At 42.2% G+C, this 25,946-nt stretch overlaps 1 protein-coding gene across 3 annotated transcripts in view; it reads left to right on the forward strand.

Annotated features, from left to right (window-relative positions):
• The window catches only part of pbx1b (pre-B-cell leukemia homeobox 1b), a 75,563-nt gene that overhangs the window by 39,778 nt on the left and 9,839 nt on the right, over positions 1 to 25,946 (forward strand). For all 3 annotated transcript variants that reach the window (XM_072390184.1, XM_072390185.1, XM_072390186.1), the window contains 3 exons: positions 19,991 to 20,235; positions 22,132 to 22,322; positions 24,397 to 24,532. In XM_072390184.1, the coding sequence (XP_072246285.1) occupies positions 19,991 to 20,235; positions 22,132 to 22,322; positions 24,397 to 24,532 (572 nt within the window). The remainder of the gene's footprint in view (positions 1 to 19,990; positions 20,236 to 22,131; positions 22,323 to 24,396; positions 24,533 to 25,946) is intronic.

Raw genomic sequence — 25,946 nt, forward strand, 5'->3', positions numbered from 1 at the left:
TTACATGTTTTCCACTTATCAACAAAGGTTTGTGACATATTCAGGTATTTCACATGTTAATCAGAATGGGTGAATGGCGCAATGCCTGAGTGTTGGACCCGACCAAGAAGCTTCTACACAGAATCTTTTACTCTGTGCGCTTGATCGCTGGGGGTTCTCCCAGTCTCTTCACTCGTTTTAATTCACCAATCTCTGTAACACCCTAACTAAATTCCCCTTTATTTTCTAGTCCAATGCCCCCCTTTTACAGAACCACTTGAGATCTGTGTCAGTGCAGGAATTCTCGATCAGTCTCGACTGCTCGATACACTTCCACCAACACAGTAAAATATCAACCAAGTAGCAAACCACCCCACATTTTCATGAAACATAACAAAACTTAGCCCTGTGTCCTTATGCAGAGATAAACCCTTAGTGTATCGTCTGTTCACAACAACTACAGAACCACCGCCGATTGCGGAGAGAAAACAAATCAAAAAACAGACACACCGCCGATCGCGGATTTTACAGTCCAACCACCAAACGTGAAGTAATACAGACCCACCGCCGATTGCAGATAAAGGTCCAAGCGCCCTCGTGCACAGAAATTACTCACTTAGTCTATTGTGACATAATACAGACCCACCGCCGATTGCAGATAAAGGTCCAAGCTCCCTTGTGCACAGAAATTACTCACATCGCCGGTCGTGCAGTAATACCGAGATTACTCACACCGCGATAGCGGACTAATAGACCCCCGCCCATTGGCATCTAATTCCTATTCAGTTTAGAAGACAGGATGAATTTATGGTATATTAATTTATGTCTTTTATTTGGCCAAATTGTACTAAATTAGGACACATATGACTCTCCCTATGTGAGACTATGTGTTTATACTTTACATGTGACCACCTAGTAAACCTGTAGACACAAATTTTGTGCTTCTCATTTAGTGATCGGAGGGCATCCTCATTCAGACAATTTAGTTTAGAATGACCAATGTGCAGAAATTTCACATATCCTGATACAAGAGGTTTTCTGCTCACCTTGTTTTTTAGGCGCCTTGAATTGTCTGAAGAAGAGTCCCCTCCAACCAGCTCCGGAAGTTCTCGATCGGACACGGTCTCAGAGTCAGCCAATCCGGGTCATGGCACCAATTGTTAGCCCGATTTTTTCATTGGAAGCCCAAGAACAAGCTGGAGAAATCGTTTATTAAAAAAGTATTTATTAGTGGTCACGAGTAGAGTATATTGCAGCACTGGACTCGGAGTGCCAGAGCTCCCGCAGGAAATCCGTCAGGCCGAGCCCCGTTATCCAGAACCATGTCATATTTATATTCAGCTTTATCTCACAGAAGTTGTATTCACACTTGTCAGAGTATAATTGGCCAGTTTTGAGTGGCGTGATCAGGCCAGCTGCTGTCCTTGTTGTGTTCTTTGGATGTGATAAACAATGTGTGTGTATGTGTGAGTGCTGTTTTAGGCGTGGATCTAATGTACCAGACCTATCTGCCCTAATAGAGATGTTTTGTCTGACCCAGTTGTTTATGTCCTTCTAAGGTCTTGGACCATTTAAGGTCATCTGTTGTGCAGTATGAGCAAAGTGGAAAAGTACCAGCTAGGAACATAGCTTATTTAGGAAAATACAGAATCCATCCATCCATCCATCATCTGCCGCTTATCCGGGGGTCGGGTCGCGGGGGCAGCAGCTTGAGCAGAGAAACCCAGACGTCCCTGTCCCCGGCCACTTCCTCCAGCTCTTCCGGGGGGACCCCGAGGCGTTCCCAGGCCAGCCGAGAGACATAGTCTCTCCAACGTGTCCTGGGTCTCCCCCGGGGTCTCCTCCCAGTGGGACGTGCCCGGAACACCTCCCCAGGGAGGCGCCCAGGGGGCATCCTAACCAGATGCCCGAGCCACCTCATCTGACTCCTCTCAATGCGGAGGAGCAGCGGTTCTACTCCGAGCCCCTCCCGGATGACTGAGCTTCTCACCGTATCTGTAAGGGAGAGCCCAGACACCCTGCGGAGGAAACCCATTTCGGCTGCTTGTATTCGCGATCTTGTTCTTTCGGTCACTACCCACAACTCGTGACCATAGGTGAGGATGGGAACGTAGATTGACCAGTAAATAGAGAGCTTCGCCTTCTGGCTCAGCTCCTTCTTCACAACGACGGGTCGGTGCAGAGCCCGCAACACTGCAGACGCCGCACCGATCCGCCCGTCAATCTCCCGCTCCATTCGTCCCTCACTCGTGAACAAGACCCCGAGATACTTGAACTCCTCCACTTGGGGAAGGATCTCATTCCCGACCCGGAGAGAGCATTCCACCTTTTTCCGGCTGAGAACCTGAGAGCTGAAGGTCACGGCCTGCCGACGCTAACAGAACCACATCATCTGCAAAAAGCAGAGACCTGATTCTGAGGTCGCCAAATCGGACACCCTCAACGCCCTGGCTCCGCCTAGAAATTCTGTCCATAAAAGTTAGGAACAGAATCGGTGACAAAGGGCAGCCCTGACGGAGTCCAACTCTCACCGGAAACGTATCCGACTTACTGCCGGCAATGCGGACCAAAATCTGGCACCGGTCATACAGAGACCGAATCAAGGGGTCCGGCACTCCATATTCCCGGAGCACCCCCCACAGGACTCCACGAGGGACACGGTCGAATGCTTTCTCCAAGTCCACAAAACACATGTAGACTGGTTGGGCGAACTCCCATGCACCCTCCAGGATCCTGCCGAGGGTATAGAGCTGGTCCACTGTTCCACGGCCAGGACGAAAGCCACACTGCATCTCCTGAATCCGAGGCTCGATTATCCGACGGATCCTCCTCTCCAATACCCCCGAATAGACCTTACCAGGGAGGCTGAGGAGTGTGATACCCCTATAGTTGGAACACACCCTCCGGTCCCCCTTTTTAAAGAGGGGGACCACCACCCCAATCTGCCAGTCCAGAGGCACTGTCCCCGATGTCCACGCGATGCTGCAGAGGCGTGTCAGCCAAGACAGCCCTACAACATCCAGAGCCTTGAGAAACTCAGGACGGACCTCATCCACCCCCGGGGCCTTGCCACCGAGGAGCTTTTTGACCACCTCGGCAACCTCAGCCCCAGAAATGGGAGGCCTCGTCTCCGAGCTCTCCGACTCTGCCTCTTCCGAGCACGTGTTGGTAGGATTGAGGAGTTCCTCGAAGTACTCCCCCCACCGACTCACAACATCCCTAGTTGAGGTCAGCTATGTGGCACTGTGATTAGTGTTGACTGTGAGCCGCTTCCCCCCCTGAGACGCCGGATGGTGGACCAGAATCTCTTCGAGGCCGTCCGGAAATCGTTCTCCATGGTCTCACCGAACTCCTCCCAGGCCCGAGTTTTTGCCTCACCAACCGCCGAAGCCACGGCCCGTCGGGCCCGTCGGTACCTATCAGCTGCTTCCAGGGTCCCACTGGCCAAAAAGGCCCGATAGGACTACTTCTTCAGCTTGACGGCTTCCCTCACCACTGGTGTCCACCAGCAGGTTCGAGGGTTGCCGCCACGACAGGCACCGACCACCTTACGGCCACAACTCCGATCAGCTGCCTCGGCAATGGAGTCACGGAACATGGCCCATTCGGACTCAATGTCCCCCACCTCCCCCGGGATATGGTTGAAGCTCTGCCGGAGGTGGGAGTTAAAGCTCCTTCTGACGGGGGATTCTGACAAACGCTCCCAGCAGACCCTCACAATACGTTTGGGCCTGCCAGGTCTGATCGGCATCCTCCCCCACCAGCGGAGCCAACTCACCACCAGGTGGTGATCAGTTGACAGCTCCGCCCCTCTCTTCACCCGAGTGTCCAGGACATACGGCCGCAAGTCCGATGATACAACCACAAAGTCGATCATCGAACTGCGGCCAAGGGTGTCCTGGTGCCAAGTGCACATATGGACACCCTTATGCCTGAACATACAGAATATGAATTTATAATGTCTAAGATCAAAGCCAATTATAACAAGACTAGAAACAGAGATGGATGTTGGATCAGCTCTACTACAGAAACATCGTAATGCTTTTTCATGCACATCAGATAGCTTAAGTTAACCTCACAAGCAAAAGTCTAATTAACTGCTCTCATCTGAGGACGATTGGATCCCCACTGTCCTTTTGAAGAGCAGCAGGCGTGCTCTTTCAGCGATGGAAACACCCTCTCTATCCTCCTCCATTACTCCATTCTTTTCACTGCTTTTTCTTGATTGACAAGGGGGCTTTTTTCTGAACCACATTTGCATCTGCTTTCTGACCCGAATAAGACCCACGTAATGAGCCACTCGGTCATCAGCACTGAATTTGTTTGGTGTTCATCCTGGCTACAGAGGGGGTGTTTAGCTGTGCTGCGGTAGAAGCAGTGCGGTTACATGTGGGCCATCAGATCGGATTAATTGCTAAATTACAATAAGATTGAGTTATTCAGCTCATGTAACAAGCTTAATCTGACAAGAAATCGAATCGGGTTACTTGCGATCGAATTAAGACCCCGGGATAGCTCGATCCGACTGCCCACTTAATGTGCCTGGAGACGACAGTGGATAGGATCGAGTGTTCTGCGCATGTTCGAGATTTTTTCCCTTGATCGTCACCCGGAAGTCGAAGTCGAATGTTGTTGTCGCCGCCATCAGAAAGAAAGAAACAACACGATGGAGAATGCGCCGTTGTGCATCGCGTTTGTGCCATAACCATGCTCATCACAAATGTAGAGTGTCAGGCTGCGGTGGCGGAAGGTAGGACCCAGGTGCAGACTTCTTAAATCAAAAAGGTTTATTCCAAAAGGCAAAACCAGAAAGCGCAGCTGAGCCAGATTATCAAAAATACTTGACCATAAAAATAAAACAAGTGATTAAATAACAAGACTATGACTAAGGTTAACAAAAATGCAAGACTATGAGGCATAACCAGACTTAATGTTCGTGGCGTGAGTGTGAAAGGGGAAGTGAGAATTCTGCGATGACTGGGACTGAACCTGGAAACTAAATGCTGTGGGGAAGTGATTGGTGATTATGTGCAGCTGTGAAACAGAAAACAGGTGACATGAGTGAACCTAACGTGACAGGGGAAAAAACATGACCTAAAACATAACAATAATCAAAACATAAACTGTGACATAGAGGGACGTAGCTTCATCTTGCTCTTCGTTCGCCATCTTTCTCTAATGCCTTAGTTTTGTTGTTGGTGGTGAAGACGTCAACCGGAAATGGGTTGAAATGGGTACAGCGCCACTTATCTACTGTGGTATTGCATGCTTTGAGCCAGTGATTCGATTAATTTACCGCCATGTAACAAAGGATAATTACCCTTGCTCAGATAAGGAGCATAACCCAACTATAGCTATAATCGAGTTAATCTCATCATGTAAACCCACTGACTGATCCATCCAGACGCCTGCCTGCACTGCCACTTCGGGCCATTCTGTGTCATCTGTGACTCTCCACAGTACTTACTAATCAGGGACTTCTGCCAGTATGCTGCATCACGAGGCGCAGAGGCAAATTCAACAACAAGAATTTATTTGTCAGTGTTATTTACCATTGTGTTACCAGTTTTCTTGACATGTCTTCTCAGTTATACCAATCAAATAAAAATCCATTCATTGTCCTAGCCACGCAGGGCGTTGGGTCGTTATATAATCTGACTGTACTGAGCCTGTTATTGTTTCCTCCCGAGCATTAGGAACAGTCTTGTACAGCAGCTTGTACACAAACATAGAGAGATCCCCTGGGATCCCACTGTGGATTCCACGAGAGAGTGTGAAACCCATTTAGTGAAAGCTCTCAAAAAATGCAGCTCCTGTTAAGTGCAGCAGCCATAGCACAGCAAACCTTGTCGAATAAATACGCATCACACTGTAAATATATGCACCCTCTTGATAAAGAAAAATTGTTCACATTTAAGTTTTGATGTAGGACAGATCATATGTGAGCTTTTGCAGTGCTCCACAATGTCGGATATATTCTCAGTGTTGTAACATCTTATTGAACATTCGGAGGGCCCGTCCACACGAGTACGCAGCCTCACCCAATACACTGTCATTTTGAAAAAAAAGTCTCCGTAAACACGGCGTGTGAAACCGTGTGGACGCAGATATTTCTGGAAACGACGTGTGCCAGGCCTGTATGTGGCACTGTGACCACACCACACCAATACACTAAAACCGGAAGAGAAGCCATGGAGCATGCATATAAAGGTATAGACATATAAAGAATCTTTATAAGGTAGTACAAGCCTGTAGTCCACCATTGTTGTTGTTGTTGTTATGACCATAGACTTTATAAAGTTTTTGAAAAATACAAGTACAATGGACTTGTTAATGTTTTATTCTTTATGTCTATGGTTATGGTTATGGTGATATCTAGCGATGGCGGCTGAGGTTAATGGTTTGAGAGGCGGGGCTTCTACGTCATTGTTTCTGAAAAAAATCCGCCGTCCACAGTGTTGCCAGGTGTACGATAATTATCATATTTGTACGATAATTTTGCCCTATGTACGATTCTGTGAATGTGTGGTTGTAATCAGTTGTGATCAGCCTGTCGCAACTGTCTGTTGGATTTTTTTTGTGAACCCTGAAGGCATTTCCATTTCCATGTGACAAGTTTCAAGCCAATCGCGCTTTTCTATGTGAGCTACAAGTGACGTGCATGCGTTTGCCTCAGAAGATCCTAACAGTAGGTGGCCTCCAGGCCCATTAGGCGCATTCCCACTGTAGGAACCTTTTGCAGTTCCTATAACCTTTTCAGGAACTAGGCTGTTTTTTCGCGCATTCAGACATACAGGAACTCGGGACCACGGCCCTCAGTTTCTATAATTATTTTAGCTCCTTCTCCGAGGCAGGGTCTTTTCTGGGTTCCATAGGAACACATATGACGTAGGTGTTTGGTAGTTGGTAGCTACGCCCCTTGTCTGAAATATTTACTCATACGACATGGACACAACCAGCGCATGTTTAATAAGTTAAACTTACACGTCGTCTCGTTTGTCTGCGGCGCTCTGCTCTCCGTCTTTCCTTCATGAACAAAGAAGTATAGCCTGCTGCTCGATTCTTCGTCTCCTGACTCTCGCTGTGTGCTCTTCCAGCCTCGATCTTAGACGCCTGATGTGATCGTCCATGATTAATACTGCCGTCATGCAGACCATAAACATGGTGGCCTCCTCGCTCTCCATGTTAGCTTCTTGGTGGTGGTGTTTTGTTTTCTTCTCTCCTTACTTTTCACGGGTTTTGTTGTTGAGTCTGGCGCTACAGTAACACATCACTGTCGCAGATGGTTGCGTCTCATAAGTCCCGACCAAGGTCCCCGACTTATGTGGAAATGCAAAATGAAACAGTTCCCCTGGGGAAGGGCAGTTCTTATAACTAAATTCGAGGTTATTGATTTGCCTCATTAGTTCCCACTCATCATTGTTTGATGGGGACATTTAGCCTAACGCAACTGTGGGGTTGCTGATGCAAAGCCGTAACTGCCTGTTAGACGCTTTTCAACACTAGAGTGACTATAGTGACCTGTTATTTTGGTTATGACGGGTGTACAATAATTTCCCTCAAAATACGATAATTTTATGTCTCTGTTACATTTCCCACCTGGCAATACTGGCCGTCCACACGACTCCAGCCTTTCCGGCATTTTAGGATTTTCTCACTCTGGGACCCATTTTCAAAAAATACCGGTTTCACACCTCGAAAAAGCCGGATCCGTCTGGACGCAAGGCCGAAACGATAAAGTATTCATGCAGATTCGACAAAGACGTTCTCGTGTGGACGGGCCTTCAGACATCACACATAAGTCTATATGCACATCATGCTTAGAAATAGGGAGAAGATTGAATTTTGCTCGGCCAGAAATATAAATTTAGACTTGCAGGAACATCTCTGGAATTTGTTTCCTGGTTTAATTTCCTGTTCCTTCACTGTGGGATTTTCTCTTATCAGCAAGTGTAATATTATATTAATAATCTAATTTTCCTGCAGCTATTGGAAGCTGTCATAATGACAATTTCCAACATTCCTAATTTTGATGAACACACTCTTAGCTGCAAGTATCACAGATAAAAAAACAAAAAAACAACATCTCTTTTGGAGAAGAGGGAAATGAGACATTCACCTAGAAATATGCCTCTCTTTTCATTCATTTCACTCCAGCTTTAGTCCACCTCATTTCAGATATTATTGCTCCCACCTGTGCTGAACAATTCGAAAAGAAACCCTTTTCAGTAGTTGCATTAGATGGCCTTTAATTTTCCTTGTGCCTGCAGTCATAATGACATAATGTTGTGCACAAGTCTCTGCAGGCTCTTCTCTCTTTATCACTGAGGGTCCATATTCAAGCAGTTCCACTCTTCCTAATATGTACAATACCAAATCCTTTTATTACTCTGGCTAAATAACACTGGTCCCAAATGTGTTGAGTGATGCTTTAACAAGACTCAGACTCCCAATACTCAACGCTGTCTTCTCTTCTATATTTCCTTAAACTGCCAAGTAAGAGCCCCATGAATAATTCAGCTCATTAAAGTGTGCAATTAATTTGAAGCTTTGTTACAGGAAAACATTGGGGCGCATGGAGAAAAGTCTCCTGGTGTGCACAAGGGAAACATTGGGCTAAGAGAGACAGTGCACCTGCTGTGATGGAACTTTATTTGGCCAGAAAAAGCTGCAGAGAGGTTTCACCAATGCTTCTCCGAGACATCTTCAGCCAGCTCAGCCAAGTAATAATTCACTGCAGGTAGATATAGGACACTGGGTCATTTCTATTTGCGTCCTTCTCAGGTAGGGAATCTGCTCTGATGTCTATTTTGGGTTTTAGAAGGCCAGTCTCTGGGTTGCTTTGTGGTAGTTACCAAATATACCTAAAAATATTTGGTTATATAACTTCCCTTAGGGATAAATGGAGTATTTTTTAATATTATATATTATTGTTATTATACTGAGTCTGAACAACATGTCATGATCTGCTTAAATGTCAGTTGACAATAAAACTAAACATATATTCCCCTTTAGCTTCAGCTTCTAACTTTTTACATAAAACAGCTAGTGCAGCCAAAACGCTAACTAGCCAAACAGTGCTAGCTTGTAACTAATTTCATCTAGGTTTTTTTTATTATTTTATTTTGTGAAATCACAAATGTAAATGTCTTAGAATGCCTGATTTTAGTCAGTTAAGTTGAGGTGTTTCTTCCTTTAGTTCAAAGTGCTCAGTGACATTTGCGTGGGTCCACACCTTACTGGCATTGTGTCATAGAACAGCCGTTTCCAGGTTGAAAAATCGTGTGTTTTGCTTTCAAGTGTTTCAGGTAGACCTCAGTAAACAGTGGCATTCACAGTCAGCATGCCTGCTGCCACTCATGAGCCCTCCGTTGCTCCAGATGTGGCTTAATTTACTGCAACTTGGCTAATCATAGTGATTAAGGATTAATTACTGTTAATCAGTTTCACATAAACTGGTTGGCAGCAAGAGAGCTGTACTGTGAGAAAAATGCCACACAAGTGTGTGTAGTCAGATAGATGGAATGGAGGCTTGTGATTTTATTCTGTATCTTTACTTGTTTTCTTTGCTCCTGAGTTTACAGTCAGTGGCATTTAAATTGTAATGATTCCCTGAATTGGCTAATATAGGTTAAATAATACCAGACTGTTTGTGATTAAGTGAATATTGGTTGAGCTCCAGCATTCTTAAATGTGACTCATCTTGAGCTTATTTCATACTGACCAGGGAGACATTGTCAATATTCAGCACAGCAGTTGTCTGGTCAGCTGAGGCAAAACAGACATTGCTGGGTTGCGTGACTCTCCTGCTACAGCAGATAAGAATGTGAAGGAGCATAACCACTGTGACTTCTATTAACACAGACTGACAAGGGAATCACAGGGACATCAGGGGGTCTTGGGATGAAGCTGACAACAAAGTCGCAGTGCTGTGCTCATATCGCCCCTCCTCTCCCACCCCCCCTGCTCAAGCTGAGGGTGGCAGCGTGGTCACCTTCCCTCTTCGGCCTGGTTTCACACTGTGATACGCTCATGTGCTCTCCTGAAAGAATGGCTTTAATAAGGTAGAGCAGATCAAGTCAACTGTTAATGACATGGCAGGCCCAGTCAACACAATGCCTGAGGCCATGGTGGCCCCATTCTGGTGCATCCTGCTGGAATGAGCTCATGTTGGACACATAAGACACTTGCCTGGATGCTCTTTAACAGCTTCCTATCTTGGGTGTGGGCTAAAAAGTTGTACAGTGAAATGAATAAAACCAGCAGCTTTTATTCATGCCTTTTGTCTCGGATATTCAACACCACTGAGGTGACAATATATTTTTTGGCTGCATGGAATAAAAGAGTTTGAAGTGACCCACAGGTATGAGGGTTCTTGGACTTGTAAAGAATATTTTTCTTCAGTTTATTTTGAGCTTATTTCTGCTGTCGTTGGACAGCAATGATTATGCTGGAATTCGATATGTGCACCGTATCCAATTCCCATTTAATTATCCCATACAAATCCCTGCTGATTTTAAAGCTGCAGTGTGCACATTGTGATGAGAGATGTGCATTTTTTTTCTCTCTGCCCTTTCTACCCTTGTTTTACTTGTGACCTGCTTTTGTTTATGTCATCCCAGGCTCTATAAGATGCCCAACTTCTATTTGAATCTGGATTTTTTTTCTACAGTAAGGTGATGAAGAGTTTCCCTGTAACCCCTCGTAGAGTACATAGTATGTTGTATGTACACAATGTTGTGCTCCAGTGAGGCTCATCCCTATACAGAGCAGCTAGTCTGTCATGTAGCAAAACATTCAGTGCGGTACATGCGGGCCATCGGATTGGATTAATGGCTAAATTACAATAAGGTTGAGTTATTCAGTTCATGTAGACAGCTTAATCTGACAAGAAATCGAATCGGATCGGGTTACTTGCGATCAAATTAAGACCCTGAGATAACTCGATCCAATAGCCCACTGAACGTGCCTGGAAACAACAGTGGATCAGATCGAGGTGTTCTGCGCATGCTCGAGATTTTTTCCCGCGATCGTCTACCGGAAGTCGAAGGAGACGATATTATTGTTGTTGTTGCTGCCGTCAGAAAAAAAAAAAACAACGCGGTGGAGAATGCGCCGTTGTGCCATAACCATGCTCATCACAAATGTAGAGGGATGTAGCTTCATCTTGCTCTTCGTTCACCATCTTTCTCGAATGCCTTAGTTTTGTTGTTGTTGGTGATGAAGACATCAACCGGAAGTGGCTCTATTAGCGATAGTTGAAATGGGTACAGCGCTACTTATCGTACTGCGGTATTGCATGCTTTGTGCTAGTGATTCGATTCATTCACTGCCATATATGCAAGGATAACTACCCTTGCTCAGATAAGGAGCATAACCCAACTATAGCTATAATCGAGTTAATCTCATCATGTAAACCTATTGAGTGTATCAGAAAAGTAACACATTTACTGTTGGTATTGTACTATCATGCATATCTTACAATTAAAAACAAGGATTTGGAGCAGGAGCTAAGAACTAAATAAAGCAATACATCATGAAGAAGAGTCCATGTTGTTTCAAGGTTTGTGGTGTCCGTTAGAGCTCTAGAGGTTTATAAGGAACATATCATGTATCTGGGAGCTTGTGGAGAAAAAAAACAAGAAGTATAAGTGGACCTTTGACTACTTGGTTCAAGCTCTTACTGCTCAGCATGTGACAGCGGAGAGTAAGAAGGCAATTCCTCAATTTCAGTTTGTGCTATCAGAAAAATTTATAATTGTTTTTGAAAAAAATAGTTTGCCCTCTCTCTGGCTCTGCAAATATTAACCAAATCAGATACCTGCCTGAGGCTGCTGGTGCATCCTGTATACATTGAGATTAAGTCAAGCACACTGTTCTACTTCAAAACAAAGGAAAGACTAATTTTGTGTGTTAAACATAAGTAATAGTAAATAGTAACTGCCTAAAACCATTTGTTAAAGTATTTGAATACAAGGTGCAGTGGCATGTTCACTATACTCAAGGCTACTTTGTCGTTAGTGCCACAAAGGCTTTGTTAGAACTAATTTTAATTGCCTCTATTAGTGGTATCAGGACTGTGTGTGTGTGTGTGTGCACGCACGTGTTTGAGGGATCAGGGTCTTCTAACAAAGAAGATGAAGCCTTGTTCTCTTCTGAACTTGTGGTGACAAAGTGGAGGGGCCACACAGAGGATGAGAGCACAGCAGAGCCCTTTATTGTGAAGGTCGTCATTGTTTTTTTTACCTTGAGTGCAAATCCTTATCGATTTAATTGAATCTATCTTTTTGTTAATTTCTCCTTTTGTGGAGTAGCTACCATTTCACCTTCTGATGTCATTCTATGGTGGCCTTTGTATGAACTACAGAAAGTGGTTGTATAAAGTAGTATATTTCATGAAATGGCTCATTTTATTTATTTATTTTTTTCCCTTGTCCTGTCCAGCATTGTGGCAGCAGAATTGTAATCTGAATACCTTTTATGCCAAACAGATTTGCTTTGCCAAGGGAAGCTTAATAAATGTAAAGCTCCCCTTGATGCCCATCAACTGCCCATTTATTTATTGTTGTTACAATATTTCACATGTAATAGTGCCAAACCGGACCGGGGGACAGGGAAAGAGGAAGAGCAAAGAAGAAGAAACAGAACAAAAATCTAAATAAAAACCAGACAACCAGCTTCTACACCTGTAAAAACAAAAAAGACGACAATCCACGGCCTCTGTGGGGAATCCAGCCTTAGCGCCACTAGGAGCACCTGAAAGCAGAGAAGCAGAGAAAAAACTAACAAAAACAAGCACAAGTAGCAGCAATCGCATACAACACAACTGTGGATATAAATTACCTGAAACCACAGGATAATACATCAACTGCTTAGCGAGCATGCTACTGGGCTAGTGTGTGTGTGTGTGTGTGTGTGTGTGTGTGTGTGTGTGTGTGTGTGTGTGTGTGTTGGTGTGTGTGTGTGTGTGTGTGTGTGAAAATGCAATACCCATGGCACAGGACCTACATGATAACTGTGCTTAGTAATGAGTGTATAAGTGTACAGAGCCACAATCCACAGCTCCCCCCAGCAATGAGAAGCAGGCAGAGAGGGCCACAAGACCCAGGCCACCAGCAGCCCCAACGGAGCACAGAACTTGGGAAGCCCACTGCAGGCCCCAGCAACCCAGACATGGGCCGTGCACAGGACCTGGGCCCCAGGATCCCGAGTGTTCCCGAGTGCCCCCCAAACCCTCCGGCAGAGGCCCCACCCAATACCCGAGAACCCCTAAAATTTAAAAATGCATGTGCATATCTGATAAGTGAACTGAAATATGTGATATATTAACAGTAAATTGCTAGCAGCAGTCTAAAAATTTGAGTGTTTAGAAAGGCGAACAAAGGGGACTTAAGGAGAGCAGGATTTAACAGTTTGATGTCTGTTGTCTTCCTCTTGGTGTATGTTGGTTCTCTTTCCATTCCAGTACACTTGCAACTGTATAATGAATTATGCCATTGTTGAATTAGCATGTAGCTGTCACTTCGAATTTAATGCCTGCCTTGTGACAGGACCCCCGTAGCACAGGCTTGTGTAGAGAGAGGGGGCTTCTACTGCGATTTGTTAACTGCTGTAGCCACAATAAAGTGGGCCCACTAAAGAACCAATGCAAACAAATAGGCTGACCACTGCCTGACCAGAAAGGGTTAATTATGCAAAAGCATTTGGCTTTCACCAGACACACAGGCGTGTTTCTAAGAATGGAACCTTTGAGTTTCAGTGCTATTTATCATCGTAAATAAAGAATATCATCCTTATAAAAGAGTATTGATTTCCTTTTATAACTAAAAAATCTATCAGTAATATCTAAGAACAATTATCTGTAATTCTGTCTATAACAATTATAAATAATATAACCTATCTAACTTATTTTTTGTTTTCTAAGATGGTTATAAAAATTTAAATCAGCAAAAATGACATAAACCGACTAAAGCTGACTCCTAAAGCCACATGTGTAAACTAAGGGTTAGTAAACCCTAACTATTTGCAGTATTTAAATAAGCTCAGTTATCCTTATCACGGCTGGTGATGATGAAGCTCATTCTGCTGGGAAATTTTTAATTGAAATAAGGTGATTGCAGAGTACCTGCACTAATGGCATTATAACTGAATGGCATTTAGTCATGTTTTAGAAATGGTTATATGCCAGATGCTATTTCAATTTTGCAAAAATGTTTTGATATTATGAACATGAAATATTTTTAGCAACCACTGCAAATGCCAAATGAATGCTAATGCTATTGCTTGATTTTAGCATTAACTTCTAGATTAGCTATACATTTTCTTTCTGCAGTTCCACATCAAAAGTGCACCTTTTTTTACAAAATATATTCAACATAACTTGTTAGTTTTTACCACTTCACATTCAACAAAGATAAAGGGACAGCCTCACCTATAAACTGCACAGTTAAAGTTTTAATCTAATAACCTTGATTTCTTGTTTCGTGCAGTTTTTGTTGGTGTTTAGGTAACAACACTGGGAGCATCACTTTCATTAAGTCATGAAACATTTATTATTAAATCATCCTTCGTTTAAGTCTTTCTAGCCCATGAATGTTTAGAAATGTCCTACAGGGTGGTTGTTGAGCTACTGAGAGTGCTAACTAAAGCTACCTGACCAGCATGAAGTCTCACTTTTGGCAGACTCTCTGACGTAACACAGTGGATCACATTTCAGCGTATGGGTACAGAACGGAGGGGCATCCAAAGGTCTCCACCAATTTGAACCAAGGCACCCAATTTCTGTCAGAGGCCTTTAAGTAGTATGGTCTATCTTGTTAAATGTGACAAAACTGAATAACATTGTTAATTAAACAGGCTTTCCTGTGCTAACAGTCCCTGTCGACATGCTTTCGAAATCTAGAAGGGGATTACATACGGTAATGGTTTTTTGACAGCCTGCCATTTGCCTATGTTAATCTGATAGCATAAGATATCTGGACAGCACATTATGGTGGGCTGTAACTCTTTGATTCTGATATTGTTATGCCTTATAAAAATCTGAATTATTTTGAAGATGTAAGCAGTGTCCTGGAAGAAATTTAATCCTCCTGACAAGCTTTTGATACTATCCCAAATATTGTCACTGACTCAGAAGTGTATTTTTATGCCTGGATCTTGCTTGTATTTGCTGTCAATTTGAATATTTCTCATATTTATGAACTTCTATTGGTTATGGTTACACAATGTGATGGCGCTGTGTCCTTCACCAATAATAACATTTCTCTAAGAATTCCAGCTCTGGTGCCCCAGGCTGCCAACCTACTTTTGTTTTGCCATGGTTCATTCCCTCTCAGAGAGAAAAGAAAGAGTTTATTCTCTTTGTTCAATTAAGGCACGCCTTAAACGCTGGGCTTCTTTGAAATGATGCATCTCTGTTGCAAGTTGTCCAATTACTATTTTAATACCCCCACCCATCTTCATATGAGGCCACGAGCCAATCTTCTGGAATGACTAATATATGAGGAACGGAGAATTTTACAGATGTGCTTGCTGAAAACAAGCAGCAAGGGGGGAGAGGATGGGGTTTTAGGCAAGCCTCTGTCCCCCAAATAGGGATGTAAATCATCCACAAACATGAGAAAAAGCTTTTTTCTCCCATCTCTGTGGAAATTAAATGAATATTCTCAGATAAACGAGCACGGGCAAAACGGTTAAACATCCACTTCTCGAAAAGCCAAATGCCCAGAGCTTTTATTTAATATCGATTTGATGTGTTAAAGGCCAGATGTTTTGAGGTTAAGTAAATGTCATGTTCTCTCACTCCAGTTTAGTTTTCCTGCTTTCTCTGTCAGTGACATTTTGTCTCTGTGTGTACACAGAGCAGTAAAATCACTGAACATCCTGTCCAGTCCACCACTGCAGAGATGGTCTAGAATGCTTCTACACAGCAAATATGCATCTCTCTCCCACACTCCACTATAGTCCTGCATTTTGCAGGTTATTGGTCAATTCCGTAACGACCACAACCTATGCAAAACTCCTTTGTTTTTATTTGTATCAATGTACAAAATAAAAAAAAAAGCTCTGCGCATGCCTCCTTGTGAGAATTGTCTGTCAGAGGGGAGGAATAAGGCATCGTCTGACAACAAGCCATCTTTGAAACATCTCCAAGAGGGAAATGGCATCCATTAGAGACAAACAGAAACCTTGTGTTCACCGACAAGGAGTCAGTCTAAAATCATCCCCCACTCCCCTACCCACACACACAAACATTAAGATAATAGTTTATCCCTGGGAGGACCTTCAATGTAGCAAAGCAAGTTCACCAGCAGAATTAGACAGGGAGTGCCCAGCAGACCAAAGGCATAAAAACATTAGGATGAATCAATTAGGCTGCTATTTGTCAATGAAGTGGCTCTCACTGAGTCGTGTAATTATGACCCACAGCAAAGCCAGTATTATGCTGTGTTATCCCTTTCTTTCCTTGATTAATTTTATTTGTTTGAGATAATCCCTCTATCGTTTTAATTATGGGCTTTAGGTTCAGGCTGGAATAAATAAATCATCATTTGCTTCCATCATTTCTAAACAACATCTTTTTTCAATTTAGTGTAAAATACTCACTGCAAAAAAGAAGATTGTCTTCTTCATGTCTGTCATTTTTTCACATAGGGACCGCTTTTATTAGTTGGTTAAATTAGAAATGAATGCCTTTGCATCCTTCTAGTTGGAATCCACATGAGCAAGTTCCCATTAGATTGTCTGATAAGACGTGGTGGGAAGAGCTGATATTATAGTCAGGCAGCTACTTAGCGTGTTCCCAGCTCAGAAGACTCTGTGTAAGTGTGACAATGTGCTCTCAATGAGGGATGACAGTACACAGCCAACATGGCGTAATGCATTGTTCCTTCCTGGGTCCCTTCTGACAGATGCTCTCCAAGACAGCTGGATTAGCAGCGGGAATGTTGCTAGGATCTGGGCTGCGCACAAGGAGATGATGTGACATGCAGATGATTAGTCAAGGTATACATGTGTCAACAAGCAAGGCCTGGGGATCACTTCAGAGTTCGTGTTCATTGTCAATTTAAGACAGGTTTACATACTTACTTTGAGCATAATGCATCTCTTTGAATGAGCAGTGTTTTTGGATGTAGTCATTCGTTTTCTGTTATTCCATGACCTCTCTTATTTAACGAGAAAAAAAGTCAGCCAGCTATTTTTTTTTTTGTCTGCCTCCCTTCCAAGATATCTCCTAAGAAATGACTGTTTCTACAACAGGTGCTCATATAAGACTGATGTTGGAGGAGCTTCCAGCCAAGTAAAATAAACAGTCTAATGTTAAGCTGGAACTTGGCAGACCAGAAGAGAATTGTTTTTGTGGACACTGGGAATTTTTATGTTCCATTTTCATTTGACAGTCCAGAGGTTTTATGAGTTTGTGAAGAAAGCTGGCCTTTAATTTTTGAAAGGGACATTTAACATCTTTTTCCTGTACATCTGCATGCTGATGTTCCATGTACTTACTTTTTATTCTGTGACCCTAAGCAATATTATTATTATAAAGCCAATACCTTCAAGAATACTGAAACTTAGATGTTTATGTTTATGCATTTAGCAGATGCTTTTATCCAAAGCGACTTACAGATAGGGTAAGGGGGTCTTGCCTAAGGACCCCTACTGGAGACGGTACCTTTCATGGAGGGGATTCGAATCCAGATCTCCCACATGAAAGGTGGCAATCATACCACTACCACAGTAATTTATGGAAAAGTCACATACAGTATTTTTCATATGGCTTCAAACACGCCTGGAAAGAATCCTAAACTGTAAATCTTGTAACCAATTTTCAGTACAACATAACTTCAGCATGACTGTAATGTAAGTTGTCAGTCTTCTTTCTTCTTCAAATATGTTCTGCTATGAGCTGTTAGCCCACTGAAAATTACTTCCAGAAAATGCTCCTTATTTTCCTTGGTGGGATATTGTGGTGCACTCTCATTTTAACACCCACTTTAGTCTGGTATTTATGAGGTGGTAACTGTAGAAGTGTCTCTCTGTACTGGTGAGCATTTAGGAGCAGGGGGAGCTGTGGTTCTGCTGCAGATGTATGTTAACTAAAGCAGACAGACGGGTTTAGAGTTTCTAATGAAACAGATTTTGTTGGGTCAAAGCTGCAGTTGCAGCATTGTTGTGGAAAGGCTGGCATGAAGCCGTCCGAGGTTTTTCCCCCCAAGCCAGTCCATACATTAACAAAGTAGTGATGAAGTCTGGATAATTAGACAGGATGTTTGTACAGTTCTGCCATCCCAAGAGACTCACCCCCTCCCTCTTCGTAATCCTCCTTCACTTCCCTCCCATAATTAATCTACCACCCGCTGAGCTCGTGGTCTGAACCCCTGACCTCTTCCACTCACCAACAGTTGCCATATTTGCATTTCCAGTTTACTTGAAGGCAGAAAAGGGAGAGAATGGGAGATGACCCCCCCCCCTGTTAGTACAGCAAGCCTTATTCTCATCCCAGTGACCACTGCTCAGGCCTACTAACCCAGATAGCAGTCTGGGGTTAATGCACCAAGCACTCCTATTGCCTCTGAATTAATGAAGTGCGCCCCGCCTGTCCATTCTCATTCAATGACAACGAGATAAATTACAAGTGGTACCGTTTTAAATGGTTATCGACACTTGCAAGGTGCAAAGTCACAGAGTCCGAGCACGAGTTAGAGCTGTGATCGAGGCCCATAGCACCGGGTGCCACTGATATGCTTTTGATGTCTACTCTGGGATCAATTTGGAGCCAAGCAGCTCCATGATCCACACAAGAGGGCCTTTGATATTGAAATGGCTGGCTCTCAGATGGAGGAAGAAGAGTCTGTGTTTTCACCTCAGAAAATGGAAGGTGGGACTTGAATGTGCTAAAGAATGGCAAGGGAGACCTCTAGTGAAAGGCAGGGTTTTCCTTCCAATAGTTTGCATGGGAGAACACATGCTGCTTCATCACATCACATCGTCACGTTGCTTAATATAGAATAGACTGTTATTCTAGTAGGTATGAAAACAGCTCAAGCTTTTGCCACATGTCATCCCCTTTCCACCTTTTCCTTGTACTGTTACAGCCAATCTATTCTACCTTAAACACTCTTAGTCTGGAACAAAAAATACATGAGAATCACCATAACCAGAGACTGACAATCAACTTAAAATCCAACAGCTGAAAGAATACCACAGAAAAGAAATCCATAATAGCCGTAATGGTGAGAAATTTCCTCAATAAGTCATTACTCCGTTATGTTACAATAGTTTTGTTTCTACTTTATTTGCAACTTATCTTCTCAATTCATCTCTTATTGAAAGAAAACCTATTAAAAAGAAGAATGTTCATCATGTTTTCTAAAAGCCCAGTCATAGTCCAAAGATTTAACATCTTAGCAATCACATAAACTCATAAAAGGCAACAAGCGTTTGCAGTTATTGTTCAACTGTCAAAATAGAGCTGGTCAATGAAGAATATCCTTTTAGTTCATGTGGCATGGTTTGATGGCTTAGTTCCATGTTTATAGGAATCAGTTACCTGGCTTATCGATTGAAGAATGCAAGAACATCCATATGGAGATTCCAGTTTTGGAACACGTTTAATTCAATTCAATCCAATTCAGTTTTATTTATATAGTGCCAGATCATTACTACTCTGCTATCAGAGGCTAAGAGGAAATCATTGATAACTTTCACCAGTGTTTCTGTGCTATTTAACAAACTAGGGACAAACTACTCTCTTTTAGTTTCTGTAGTGTTGCTTAAGAACTCATCCATCTTCTTCACTGAGGCAAATTATTTGTCTGCACCCTTCACCCTCCCTCCACCTCTGTGTCTGTCTTTGCCTCTCTGCACTCTCAGCTGGAGTATGTGTGTCTTTGTGTACACAATAGTGTCAGCCATGCAGTAGGGCTGCTTTGCTGACAGCTTATTACGGTGCATCACCCAGCTGTAGGTGCAACCTTTATAACTGACCTCTGATCTTCTCCTGTAATGGCAGTGCTGAGCATCCGCGGCGCCCAGGAGGAGGAGCCTCCGGACCCCCAACTCATGCGGCTGGACAACATGCTGCTGGCAGAGGGCGTGTCCGGTCCAGAGAAAGGTGGAGGTTCTGCAGCCGCAGCCGCTGCAGCGGCTGCCTCAGGAGGAGCAGGTGCTGACAACTCAGCTGAGCACTCGGACTACAGGGCGAAGCTGTCCCAGATCAGACAGATCTACCACACCGAGCTGGAGAAGTACGAGCAGGTAAGCACAGCAGAGCTAACCTGACACCTGGTTAAAGACAGAATTCATAACTGACTCAGATCTTATATTTGTTATAATCAGAATATTTCTTTGTCTTGTATTTTCCTTCAGAATGCCACACATAACATTTTGAGATATACAGAGGTTAAATTTCTAAATTCAGCTTGTAAAAAGTAGCTCAGATACATTAGAGTAAGCATTTATCCTGTTTACTGATATTTTACTTTAACACAAAAAAATATATCATACCATTGCTCTGGTACAAAGTGGTGGCAGATCAAGGAGTTTTCCAAGTCAGGGGACATTAGGGGCCACATTTAAAAAAAACAGAGGGGACAAGTACATGTTCAATGTTTATGCACAAGTTTTCCAGTAAGACGTCAGCAGCCATTCATTGTTTGCTATTGCTTACAGTTTAAGATTTGTGCAAATAACACAATTTAAATAGAATTTGAACACAATGAGGACCTCAATTCTGACTTACTTGTTCAAATTGATCCCAACATCATGCTGCCTTTCATTCTTAATTGCTTTGCAGCAATACCAATTTCACATTTATGAATACTCTGTTATCAACACCTAAGTTGGATTTTTTTTTTCTTATTTCCCACCAGATATAAACATAGCATGACTAGAGTGTTTAAAGTGGCACATTTAGTTACTTTTACTTACCTGTAAAGAATCAAGCCACCAGTGTCCAAATAGGGACACTTCAGAAGCTAATTAGGTTTCATCTGGGGTCTGTGCCTCTCGTGCCCTACTCCTGGATCTTCCGATAGCACAAGGTGTTGTATTTGGATATTTAGCTTTGTCTGTCCAAGAATTCAAAGCTCCAAGATATTCCGTATCCAATCATCTGAAACTGGATTCTCACATTTGAGAAAAATATTTATCAGTCTGGCCTCAAAAAAATAGTTTTTATAATTCTTTTAGAATTGTTCGTTAGTACATTTCTGTCACTCAACTAATTCAATGATTGACTAACTGAAGGCTTATTTTAGCAGCTCATCTGAATTTATACCAACTTTATGGTCAGCTTTATGTAACGTTGTCAATGCAGACTAAATTTGTAGCTCTATGGCCTGTCTTTGTGTTAGAGAGTTCTCATTTAGGTAGGTTTCTAGTCAAGTTTTTCCACCAACACCAGTGTGAGGATTTGCTTATTCTAAAGTTCTAAGCCTTTAAGATTTACATTGGGTCTCTGTAATGGCAAATGGCATCCGTTACAGACTCAAACTCTTCGTACACAGTACATCGCTGTCAGAAAGAATTCCTTTCAGATTGTTTTTATCCCATCATACTCAGCATGTTGTGTTGCTGTGTGTATTCTAAGTATAGCCTTTAAATTCTCTTGGACTTTCTCTCACTGTCTTGATAACCAATGCATTCATGACAATACGATCTCTTCCACATGAATGTGAGGGAGACAGATGAGCAGGCAGATAGACAGACAAAGGCTGATATGGCTAAATCCAAAGAGAGCTCGACAAGAGGAACAGAAATAAAGAAGAAGAGACAGTAAGAGTTAGTGTAATATCGTGGTAGATTCATGCCTGGTGTTGGAAAGGGGGATGAATGAAAAGTTGCGGCATCTTCATCTCCCAGGGTTGGCTATGCTGTGAATGTGTGTCTGAATGGGGAGCAGCTGTCATTGGTTTCTCTCAACATACTTCCATAACAATTTCTGTTAAATATGAAACATATCAGTACTCGTGCTTTTGTAAGAAAGCTTGCCTCAGAAAGAGGTGGATTTTATTTCCATTTGGTGTGGACTTAAAATACTCTTCTTTGTGTGGTAAATTTGACATGGCCATATTAACATAACATCTCATCTCAGTTATGTTTGACCTGAGGGAAGGTGTGTTCTTTGACAGAATCATGTTTCTTCTTCTACAGGCTTGTAACGAGTTCACTACCCATGTGATGAATCTGTTGCGGGAGCAGTCGCGCACACGGCCCATTTCACCCAAAGAGATAGAGCGCATGGTGAACATCATCCACCGCAAGTTCAGTTCCATCCAGATGCAGCTCAAGCAAAGCACCTGTGAAGCAGTCATGATCCTGCGCTCCCGCTTCCTTGATGCCAGGTGTGTGTTCTTGTCTACTCATGTGCCTGTGTTTGTTCAGAGTCTACACAACACGCTCCAAATAACCTCCCAGTTGAATAGCATTACCAACACCTCTTCATGTGTTTCCTTCTTAAGCCTCATATCCATATGAATGCTGATGTAGGAGGCCTATCATGCCATAAACATACTGCAACACATGCTGTTTTTGCTGTGTACTGCGCATGCCAGCCTGGTTTGCATGTATGGATGCATTTTGGACTAGAACACCCTGCAATGTTAGCCAATATGAGCTCCCTGTGTGCTCCATAATGCTAACTGTTTCTCGTTTTTAATGTAATCGCTTGTTCTCTTTGAGGCGTGCTTGGATTTGCATATATTTCTTCAAGGATAAATCTCACTCAAAGTCTGGGTTGGAGGCATAACATTTAAATGAAGCATGCGCTCCCTTACAAAGCTTGCTATCTATTCTCTTGCAAATGAATGTGGTGGTTCAAGCAAGGAGGGGAAGGGAGAGTAAGAGGAAAGCTTTTATTGATTGAGAGGCACTGGCATCCTCGGTGCCGCCGATTAATCTACTGGCTGCTAGAGCCCATGCTGTGCTCATTTACATATTTTCATGTGAGATTTGGGAGCACGGAACAGAGATTTTAGCAAAAAAATCTCCTCAACAGGAGACATGCAAGAGATTTTACAGAGTTCCCTTTGACATTATGTCTTTAGATGTGGCACATACAGTCATGACTTGGTAGGTGCAGGAGATGGGTCAGTCATCACATTGGCATCAACCTGTCTGCTTTAAGGTGTTATGTTGTCTTTTTTCTTGGCTGCCATGCATGCAGAGAGTGTGATGATTTTTCTTACGTTTAATATTTTGCATGCTGAAGAAAAACTTGAAAATACGACATAATAATTAAATTAGTTTGAGGTAGAAATTTAAGTACAAAAGTGAAAAATGCAATGAAGGAGCTGCAAGTGTAAAGAACAAGACCAGGACATGAATACAGTGTTAGTTTAAGAAGCCTTCTTTCACACTAAGGGAAGAAATACTTTTTTAAGAACTGAAGAGATGTTTGATGCCTAAGGAAGGAAAACATTTTGATAAATGAGTTTTAATTTTTTTTCAAAGAATGAAAGAATATAAATGAAATATTTTTGTTCTTAATAACAATGCTTCTGTCACACTTATTCTCTATTTTTTCTATTCTACCACTCTAAACAACTGTTTACAATTTTCACAACATAAGCTGATTGACTGCTGATACAGTGCTGCCACCAAGTGCCCTAAAAATGACCTAATTCAAATTTAAAGAACACAAACCGCCAAAAAAAGGAAAGAAAAACTTGAAAAACTAAACTAAAATAAATTGTAAAAAAGTAAAAAATGTGAACAATTTAATCATAGAATCGGAACACTTGTACTTCTGTCCAAAAGAAGCTTTGAGGTTTGATACCCATCTCTACACAAGCTGTTTTTAGCTGCTGTACATCTGAATACAACTTTCTAAACTTTTGATTTTTATGTTTATTTGTGCAAATGTAATCATACATATTGACTTCATTATTGAAACGCAGTTGGTGCTTTTATGGCTTCTGCTAATGTTGTTTTCAGTGACTCATAAACTGAACTGAAGTAAAGCAGTCGTGGGCCAAATAATTATGTGTTGACAAAGTGTCTCAAAGAGGAACTGCATCTGAATTGAAAGTTTCCAGTCTAGCAATAGTTCACAAAAAAGTAATTTACAGCACATTCAAAGCAAAGTGCAATACACCTAAACACACCATGTTGCTATCAAACTCACAGTGATTATAGACTTTTCATCATAATAAACCATGGCACTTATAGACATGGCCCTATTTACACATGAACCAAACTTTGTTAATGAATTAGAGTTTGCTGTTGTAATGTAGGAGCAGCAGTGAAATGAATGGCATAGATGCATTTAAAAAAAAAAAGTACTTACTTTTTTCTGAGTTTGGTAACATCTCATAGTTGTTGGACAGCATTTCACACTGTTACATTACATACACTATGCTTTAGTGACTGCCATAGCCTGCATTTTATCCTTGTTTTAATTGGATGCTCTCCTTGCAGACGGAAAAGACGAAACTTCAACAAGCAGGCAACAGAGATCCTGAATGAGTACTTCTACTCACACCTCAGTAACCCATACCCCAGCGAGGAGGCTAAAGAAGAGCTGGCAAAGAAATGTGCCATCACAGTGGCCCAGGTACACCGTAGATCTCTGCCACATCACACCACCTGTGGGAACAATACCATACAGAGAACAGTGAGACGAGGACGATTTTTGATCTGATGCTGCTTTCAACGTCTCGGCGAGTAACCTAATAATAGGTTTTCTGACTGTCATGAGTACAGACAGCTCTTCTAATCTTTTATCTGTAACTTTTATTGAGACAACAAAAGGCCGAAAGTGTAATTATATCTCATCATAAGTTTGTAATCTCTTAAATCAAATCAGACCAGTTAGTTTGGACCAGAGACATATTGTTACTGTTGAAGAAATTCAAGCAAAACACACACCACATTGCTTTTATTTATGTATTGCACACTTTTTTACAACTCGTCGTATAAATAAATATGATCTGCTAAAAAAATCCTTACACTGCCCTAATCATTTTACTACACACAGACAGTTTGTAAAAGCATTAGAATGACGCAACACATTTTGAAGATTTATTTTATTTTGTGAACAATCCCAGCTTTTAAAGACATCCCAGCTGAGGCATATTCAGTTGAATCAGGTATATATTATATTTGTCGAATCATCAAACTAAGTGAGGGGGAAAAAAGCACTGAAACCTAAAACTCTGGAAACTTGTGAAATTATTGACAAAGAAACTGATCGATTAATCAATAGCTACTTTCAGCTCTATAGGAGAGTAATTAGCAAATCTATTGGCTGAGCATTGCAGTCAGTTGAGGCATGTGTTGGATATACTATAAATCTTACAGAAACTTATCAAAAAATTAAAGATAAGTTTCTTGTTGGCTTGCATTAAATAAGTAAAGAAGCAAATAAAATATTTAGGAACTTTGTTTTTTCATTATAGCACTCAGGTTGTTTCAGTCCTGAGAGAATTGATTAGAAGGAAAACAATGACAATGTCATGGTAAACAGCTGTTTGTGTTGTGAATCAATCATTTGGGAATGGATTGTTTTTTCAATTGGATTCATTCATTTATACCAAGTAATTTGAGGAGGCAGCTGGGCCTTATTGTGGAAGCTCCTCAGAAGCTGAATGATTTGTAGAGTTTCTGGGCTATAATACAAGATAATGTTTACCTGTTCTGTGTATTGAAAACTTTGCAGGATTGATTTAGTTTTCATTTTAATGTTGTTTATCATTAGTGCTGGGATTACCCCCTGGCTTCATCTGGGAGTCCATTAGCCATAATGGGTGTTAGCGCATGTTGACTGATTGGTGCTTGCGTGAGTTCTGATGATAGCTGCAGTCATGGTGACATAATGGGACCGTTATTGGCAATCATTTCATTCTGGCACTAATGCAGATTCACAGCACCAACCTGCTTCTTCTGACGGAGGCTCTCTGCAGTGTTGCACATGCCATGAGAGCTAAACACTGCCATGATAATTCAGAGAGGCTCTGTGTGATTATGTC

This window comes from Leuresthes tenuis, unplaced genomic scaffold, assembly GCF_036924035.1.
Source record: "Leuresthes tenuis unplaced genomic scaffold, fLeuTen1.0.hap1 SCAF_7, whole genome shotgun sequence".
Lineage (NCBI taxonomy): Eukaryota > Metazoa > Chordata > Actinopteri > Atheriniformes > Atherinopsidae > Leuresthes > Leuresthes tenuis.